We start from the raw sequence: 9,069 nt of genomic DNA on the forward strand, positions 1-9,069 counted from the left end.
ACTCCTTCCCTCTTTCCACCCCCATCCCCCCCCCCCCCCCCCCGTAATGGAACCTCTAAAATGACAATACCTCGGAAAATGTCTACAGTAGCTGAACGTGACAAGTTTAAAAGGAAGCTGGTGTAAACCTGCTTGAACAATAGACGCTTGCTAAGGTAGCAACATTGACTGATTAAGGACTACCCAGTTAAACAGCTCTTAGACGAGGTTTAGTTCTGGCGTTAAGTGTCAATAGGTATGTCGTGTAAGTCAACTTCTCGTTGGAAGACCCTTCTGAAATTAAAGTTGCTAATCACGGTGTTTATTTTTAAGCCCTGGTGTTATAAACCTTTTTTCAATATCAATAAGACTGCGCCATCATCCGCATTCTGGCTAGGGTATTCTTCGCATGAGCTCTTTGGGCCATGAGAAACGCAGCTTGCAACTGATCATGAAGACATGGAACAAGCAGAGATCGGGAAGACATTGTATAACAAAGATGTTGATACAATAACGCGTTAGGGATGACCACGACGCTGATGATTGACCGCAAAAAAACCATGGGACTAACATACAAGAAAGGAGAATTTATAATAATGATATAAAGACTCGCACCGAAAACAACTAAGTTATCGCTGTCTAATGGAGTTTGTGTATTCTTTTAGAAGAACAGCAAACAAAAGCCATTCCTTAAGTCTTAGACTGTTTGCCCAGCAGAAGATCAGCCTTGAACGATAATTAAGTTACAAAAGCTTTAAATCCGCTTTATTCAGTTCTGGTCCTCTACCAATTTGTCACTGACTTAGTATTTTCACTTGTGTTAATGTCCTGATTCGAACTGAAGTCATCACTTTAAAGCACTCGGCTTTAAGTAGCTTTTATGATGAGCGGCAGGTAGTCGACCATTTGGATGCCTGAAATTTGACATTTTCTCTTGTTTTTGGCCGGGCCTCATAAACGTGACGAAGTGTTTACATAACAGGTGCTCTATTGCCTTTGTTAACTGTTCGAGGCCTAGTTCTGGTATCTTGATGCAAATTAGCAGGAAATGTGTGTTGAAATAAGGGAGAATCGTCTGGTAATTTTTCTTGAAACAATCACCATGCATATTAGAAACGGAGCAGCTGGTGAGGCCTATAATCTCGGATATAATGGAATGCCTCTCATCTCTCTCGACGCTATCATCGCAATGTTCTTTTTTAATCGCCTTCAAATTGTTAAAGTCACATTGAAATGTGTTTGGTATAGTCTTGAGCTTGCCACTCCTAAATAAAAACTAAAAAATAAACAAATGAGATTTTAGTAACCGGGCAAGCGCTTCGGAAGGAGGAAAAGTTAAAATCACTGCAAATCAATGCAAGCTTATTTCCGTCGGCTATTTAATTGCCAGATAGGTCTTTGCATCAAATGCTCGAGCAAAAAGTACACTTCAAACAAAAACAGGTTGATTGTTGCTTTTAAAAGTCTGATTAAATTTAATATCTATATTTACAAGCCTATTCACAAGCTCAGGAAGACAAACGCATCATTTTTCCATTCTCAGATTTACTGTAAGCGAGGCTAACACGCGTCTCTCGGTCAAGAGGAACTATATTGCTGGTGTCGCATTCAATAAGTCTACTGTTTGCTCAGAGGCTTTAGATTTTTCTGCAGCGTGTTATGAGTAACAATAAGTTCCTATTTTTTATTCCACGTGGTAGCGACAGCTAAATGTGTTCAACAAGTTTTCAATTTATTTTAGTGAAGGAATTTCATCGGCCAGTATCTACACATAATGGGAACACGACGTTTTTCCTTTGCGACTTTTATTGTAACACGCATTAACCAGATGTTTTTAATACTCGGTCAGGTATTTTCAATATTCTTGTTTGGTATGGTGTATTGAACCCGCACAATCCATAACAAGTTTACCACAGGTGTGATACGAAATGGTTTAACAACCGTGAAGGCTGATATGAGAACTTGTAAACCAGTTATGATACAGAGCGAACATTCAGTTTGGTGGTCACAAACCAGTCGCTCTTTAATGATGATTTTTAGAATCAAAACAAAACTACACCTGGGTTGTTATTCTTCTCTCTAAATTGTGTTTATTCGATATGAAAGTGAAACGCCCTCAAAAGACGTCCTTTGTTACATACTTAATTACCCAACACGGAAATTTTTCTTTGTTTCATGATAAGTTCATCTATCGTTATTTATTTTAAAAAGTTCAGGGCTTTTTATCATTGCCTTTTATATTTTTAGTTAGAGTGTTAGCCTCAGTGACTAATATGAAGTGTTTTTGATGTTGCTTGCTTTAGTTACCTACTATATTATATAAGCGTTGTTCGTTTCCCTAACCGGCACGTCCTCAAGATTTCGCCGCTCGGCGAATCTGCTCACAGCCCGTGTTACACTTTGTATGTTTCGGTGGACATGTGTGCTTGTATAAAACTTTCCGTGGTGTTGTTTATAACAGTTCACAGTTTCATTTTCATTGTTTTGCAGCAAAACACACTGGTGCAGAAGTTTTATTAGGGCGCTCAAATATTAGACAATTTTTGATGAAACAGGGTTATCTAAGGCGAGTGAAATGGAGTGACGTTACCGCTGTCTATTTCCCAATCTCCCTCAGTCACCCCCAAATAAACCATGCTCCTGTGGTACCATGGGAGGCTGCCATAGAGCACGCACTGTTTTCGTCTTCAATTCTTCGCTCCTTCCGTCGCTACCTTTACCTGTTTATAGATATACACTGTAGAACCTGCGAAAGAAAACAATTGAAAATTTATCTTACTGTGTAACATGAGTATTCAAAATACAAAAAATGCGCAAGATAGATCATACTCTTCTTTGACAAGGAAAATCCAGGCTGAAATTTGCGATATTTTAAAAATATTTTACGAATAAACCCGAGGCTGAGATTTTGAAAAGAGTTTAAATTTTTTGTATGGTAAATTTGTACATATAATAAAATTACATGTCTTGAACTAATTCGTACAAAATTCTTCCTTTCTCTAAAGCCTGGTTTTCACTAGCGACGCAAACACAAGCGCAAGCACAAGTACAAACACGATAATTCTTATTTAACCGTGAAAACGGCCTTGACGGAGGCATAAGCACAAGCCGCAAGCACAAGAACAAGGATCAAAAATTTTCCTTTTTCTTGTGCTTGCGCTTGCGTTTGCGCTACAACAAGTGGAAACGAAATACCGCCGGCTCAGGCGTAACACAAGCACAACGATATTTACCACACGTGGTTATGTTTGCCCAGTGAATACACTAGATCCAGATTACATCGCTCCTACACAGTTTTCCAAAATGGCAGATGGTTCGGATGATTTTGCTTATGCTTGTGTTTGTGTCGAATTTCGTTTTCACTTAGGTCATCCCCATTGCTTGCGTTTGTGCTTGCGCTTGCGTCGCTAGTCAAAAACCAGGTTTAAATGAAATTCTGATTTCCTTCGCTAGCTTCACCCATCTGCATAAAAATTCTGTTTTGCCGCTCCAGGAGGAGTAAGGGTTACCTGCATTGAATTAAATCCATTCAAGGACTAACGGCTATTTCAGGGTTAAAGTAACTGCCGTAAGCGTCCGCTTATAAGCCACTCTGGTTGTAGGCCCATCCTGTAAACCAAAAAATACAACCTCTCCCAGGGTATAAACACCCCCCCCCCCCCTCTAGCGTTCCTTGTTTTAATTCGTTTTATTATGATTTTTAAAGTTTAACTACCAGTAAATGAAAAGCCCATTTCGATCAATTTGTGCAGCTGTAGCTCGTTTCAAAACGGTTTTTTTTATTCCATTGATAAGCCCCTTCGGATATAAGCCCGTTTGTTTATTAGCCCATCTAAAAGCCCAGGGCTTGTAAGCGGCAGTTTACGGTATGTCACAGACTTGACTAAAATTTAGACGAAAAAAAATGGCCACCAAATTGAGTAAAATATATAATAATAAATATTATTATGTGGCTATGTCTCACAAGGACTGGAAACTACCGAATTCAAGAAGTTGATTGGCTGAAATCGATATTGAAAGCGGTCTAGATTTTCCCATCTAGACCGGCATCTAGACCGGTGATGTTTTGCGGTGAAAAAGTTGCAAACTTTGATGCAAAAATGTTGACTATTTTCTTCTAACAATATTTATTTATGGCAATGCCAGAAAGTCTGATAGAAAAGAAAGGGAAAGTAAAGAGGACGAGCAGACTTCGGCAGAATCAAGTTCAGCTCATCGCCGTTCGCAAGCAAAATGTCGGCTAGTACAAACCAGTTACACTAAACAAATTAAATTTCTCTCGCTTGCCATATAATAAACATCTTATTAACCGAGCTTAGTCGGTTTGTATGGGAGAATCTTGACCTCGGTCGTGTGTACAGACCTCACTGTGTTCGGTCTGTACTCACGACCTCGGTCAAGGTTCTCCCGTACAGACCTCCTGCTCGGTTAATAAGAGATAAATAATTATAATAATAATAAACTAATATTTTAAGAGGAGGCCTCCAAATAACCACTTGTAACAGTGAAGGAACATCTCAACAACACAACAATTACCAAAGTAGGTGAGGATGGACAAAAATTGAAGAAGATGAATACGGATGGCGGTATGGGTTTCTGAAAAACTGTTTTACTAGGTTAAGTACCTTCGTACAAGCGTCAAACTTGCTCTTCAGTCGAATGGAGGCACAACTATCTTAATGATGTTTTTCTTTTGTGGACTGTCTATACGTTTCACACAAACTTTGCAACCACTTCGCGCTGAAACCCCTGTGATATCGCTTTCCCCTTTGCGGGGGAAATCCTCTACTTTCCCGAGTTCAGGTTGTCTTGAAAGTGGTTTTTGAGTAGATCTAGCAGTTGTTTTGTACAGTTTTAATCCTTCTATGGAAAGGGTCCTCCAAGTGTTTCCCGCTGAAACAAATGCAGCATTTGCATGTAAACCACTGGCACTGCCCTCAGATGTCCTCAGGTCCATCTTTTCTTTCTCATTTCTGATCTTCCCGTCCTGTAGTTCTTCGGGGTTTCCCGACTAGAAAAATATTTTTCAAATCCCTCCTTGTAGTCATTTTCTTGGTGGAAATGCCGGCAAAGCGAGCAATACCGCCTTTGGTATCTGTGTTTATAGCGGCTTTTTGTCGAGTTGTCTCTATCACAAAAGACGTAAACTAAATGCTGGGCTTCTTCATTTAGTAACAGGGGAGGAGGCGACATCGAAGTAACGTTACGGGAGGTATTGCCATGGAAACCAAGCTTACAATATGGAATTTTCTTCTCGGCCATCCTTCGTGGAAGTTAGCTATCGAGGACGTAGCAATTTCAGTTGTTTTACATGACGTGTAGCTAATCGGAAACGTAGCAAAGGAAAGATGTTGAATTGACTTGTTTTTAGAATAGAAATGCTTCACGTAATTACTCCAGTCATATCTATATTTATAAACGAAACAAAATGTAAATTATTCCCGCAGTTAGCCACTCTAAACCACGAGTTTGTCAAGCAAATAAACTGTTTGCTGATCAGCAATAAATTGCCGATGAAACGTTTTATGTAACGCCGTTAAAACAGCTTACGAAATTAAAAGTGCGACGAGACTATCGACGGCAGTGCAAACACAGGTAAATAACTCACGTATATCCTTCTGTGATTGACGTCAAAGCAAAGTATTCAATACTGAAACACAAGCTGCAAACACCCACAAATTTAAACGTCAAAGCCGAACTTTGAATCGCCGATGCCTATCCATAATAACAGTCGATCTCGTCGCCAAACTTTTAGAGTTAGGTAATTGTGAAAGTGGTAATTCGCAGGCAGGTGTAATTCTCAATATAAAATATTTATCACTGTAAAGGGCCAGCTTTGTAAATTGATGAATTTTAGAACATCTCATGCTGCTAAGATAACCATTCAATCCCAGAATTGAATCTGATTGGTTAAGCGCCCATGAAATACTGCTTTGTGTCTCAACGGGGCGGGCTAAGCGAAACTTATGACGAAATTTATGAAAAAAAGAAAAAAACATAAATCTAAGACATTCGAGGTTGGTTCATTAAATGTTGTGACAAAAAAGCGAAATTGCCAAATAAAGCTCTTGCCATGAGGAATTTAGACTATTCGTGTTATAACTTTGAATTGTGTTAATTTTAATGAAAGTTTCATCCTCTTACATGTCAATACCTGTTGATGACTTAACAAACAAATTTGACATTTCACTTTGGCTGGTATTCGACACGAACAAATGAGATCAATAACATGAGTAAACGAGTACGGTAATTTAAAATCCAATTCAAAAGTTGTGGAAAACTCTTCGCCTTTGATCGGCACTGATAAATTTAGTAATGCGGGCGTAATTTCTAGAATATTATACCGTTTTAACCATTAGTTGCAGCAGCGAGCATTATGCAGTGTGATACAATTTTCGGGCATTAGTTTTTCCAAGCTCATTTTGACAAAGGCGATAAGGATACATATGCAACGATTAACAACCAATCAGCACGAAGATGTCTCATCTTTCATGCAACCGATCAGATGCAAGATCCAACGATTCGTGATTTGATGAACGCAACTTCACTTCCCGCGCTTACCGCCTGGTCAAGTTAACGCGACGGATTCTGATTAGTGATCATTAGTCTATTGTGTTACTGTGCGACTGACGTGTTGCCTTGGCGTTGCTCACTCTTACGATTGCAAATGACGAGAACAACTCCAAGTATGCCAGTTTTTGAAAAAAAAAAATACTAACTACTTATTAACCGAGAGTGAGGTCTTTACGGGAAAATCTCGAGTCTCGGTCTGAGTCTCGGTCTGAGTCTCGGTCTGAGTTCAATAAGTTGTTTATTATATGGCTTTTCCTTTGTTTCTGTAATCCCGTAATCGGCTCGTGGGCATCACGGGAGAACAATGGCTTACAATCAGTCAATCAGAGCGCGCGGTATATCGGCTTCAAGGCAAGCCATACAATGATAAGTTATACACTGCCACGTGCTCAGGATCAAAGAGTTCAGATGCGTCGGACTAAAGAAATATTACAGCCTTTTCTTCTTTTTCTCTTATGTAACTTTAGGGTATCACCTTTATGATGTTATGGCATGGGTTAAGGGTTATATTTGATGATTTCAATCTATTTACATAACTTATTTGGTGACTTTAGTCATGCGTTTTATACATGAGCCTCTGGCTCGGATACTGAGGGCAACCTCAATCCCACGCAGTGACTTTAATAAAGTGATTGATTCATTGATTCATTTACGTTTCAGAAACTTACGAACAGCTGTCAGCCAATTATTTGCACTTTTGATCTGGTGATTATGAGAAAATATTTACATTAAAATGAAGAAATAATATTTGGAATGCTCTGAGAGGAGTAAGTTGTAAATAAAGTTTCCGTGTGCGATTTGAGCTTCCATTCTGGCGTACTTTTTCAAATTGCATCTTACGAAAAAATCTATCCCAGTTTATAACCTTTGGAAAAATAACTATGTCCATCTTCTTTCACGACGCTTCTTCGCCACTGAAACGAGTCCATATTGCTTGTTTGGTACTTTGGAAAATACTAACCCAAGTATTTCTCATTTCCGTGTTGAAGCCCGCGTATATAAACACATTAACACAAGCATTGGCGTACGCCATAAATACAGTTATTTTGACTAAAGTCAGAGGAGTGCAAGTAGGACAACCCAACAAACTGATAATGTCAATCACCGTGATTGGCGTTGTCAAGAACACAAAAATACCGACAACGATGAGAACTATCTTGGTTGCCCTTCGTTCTTTACTCCTGCGAGTTTTCGCCGGCATTCGTTTCGGGTCACGGTTAACTGTATCGCCGTCGGTAGTGGATGGCAAGTTACTGACGATCATAGCTGATTCAGTTTCCATGGGAACAGAAGATGGCAAGTTCACAGTCGATCCCGTGGCGGGACCCTCGATGACTTTTATACGACGAATCTGATTCCGCGCAGTTTTGAGGATGAAGTAGTTGGTGAACCCAAGGATTAAGATGACGGCTAAATTGACGATGGAAAATAACATGAAGAGGTACTCTCGGCTCAGTGTAGTGGAATACAAGCAAATGTCCGCCACATCAGCGCTCTCTGCGGCCCCCCATCCCATTAAGGGCAGAAATGCGATGATAGACATCAACACCCAAGACATGCCAACAATCAAAGCTGCTCTGCGTGGTTCAACCAAGATTGGATAGATGAAAGGTCTTCGCAACGCAATGTATCTGTCAAGACTTATCAGCGTCAACTTAAAGTTGGACGCGCCAAAAAGAAACACTGTCAGCGGTATAACCACAAGACAAGGAACCAGTGGACTGTTGTCTGTTTGATACAGTTGATCGGCGAGGCGCAGCGGCATAGCGATTGCCCCTTGAAGCATATCAGCAACGGCCAGGTTAAGAAAGAGAAAGTTACAAACTGTACGAAGCTTTCTGTTCCACAAGATTGCGAGGATGACCAAGAAATTACCCAGAACAGCCACAACAGAGACAGTGATCATGAAGATTGAAGTTAAAATGGTTTCTATAGGATAAGAAGCCATTTTTGTCGCTTCGTCGTTTCCAGTTGTCGTCTACAATTATTTTGTATCCTCTTGTACGCTTGTGAAATTTCAACTGGAATCAGGAAACTCTCTCTTTTAATGATCCTGACAATTCAGTGGTTCGTTTAAGTGCCGTCGTACCGTCTTGGCAAACAAACCTGACGAATCTCTCTGAAAAGGAAATATAGAAATGATGAATTACGGATTGCCGTGAATCATCTCGGTCACAACAACAGACTGCTTTAAATGTAAACTCCTTTTAACACCTTATGATAATATGTACGGAAGACCTTTCAGAGAATTTGCATTAAGAAGTGATAACTAAAAGTGATGACAACTTTAATTGGCTGTCATTAACTCTCGGCACACTCTTAAAAAGTGCTCTAGTAATTCCTAATAATCGTAACTAAATCCTTTAATAGGCTTAACTTAAGTATTGACGAAACTGATTTTTAAACTGAATCCGATTCAGGGAGTTTTTGGCGATGCTGCAAACATTTTTGGCTTGCTATTATGATTATAGTTCGTTTTCAAAAGGAACATTTTGTATGATTTTCTTACTGTTACGT

At 39.6% G+C, this 9,069-nt stretch overlaps 1 protein-coding gene across 1 annotated transcript; it reads right to left on the reverse strand.

The window, feature by feature from the left end:
• Positions 1-7,447: 7,447 nt before the first annotated feature.
• Positions 7,448-8,637, reverse strand: LOC145483051 (adenosine receptor A2a-like). The gene has a single exon (XM_081461670.1). It carries the CDS (start codon positions 8,498-8,500, stop codon positions 7,448-7,450), a length of 1,053 nt encoding a protein of 350 aa, XP_081317796.1. The 5' UTR covers positions 8,501-8,637.
• Between the last annotated feature and the right edge of the window lie 432 nt (positions 8,638-9,069).

This window comes from Orbicella franksi, chromosome 3, assembly GCF_964199315.1.
Source record: "Orbicella franksi chromosome 3, jaOrbFran1.1, whole genome shotgun sequence".
NCBI lineage: Eukaryota > Metazoa > Cnidaria > Anthozoa > Scleractinia > Merulinidae > Orbicella > Orbicella franksi.

What these genes read in the sequence shown, in the direction of transcription:
- LOC145483051 (XM_081461670.1), bottom strand. Translation starts at nt 8,500, where the DNA reads ATGGCTTCTTATCCTATAGAAACCATTTTAACTTCAATCTTCATGATC.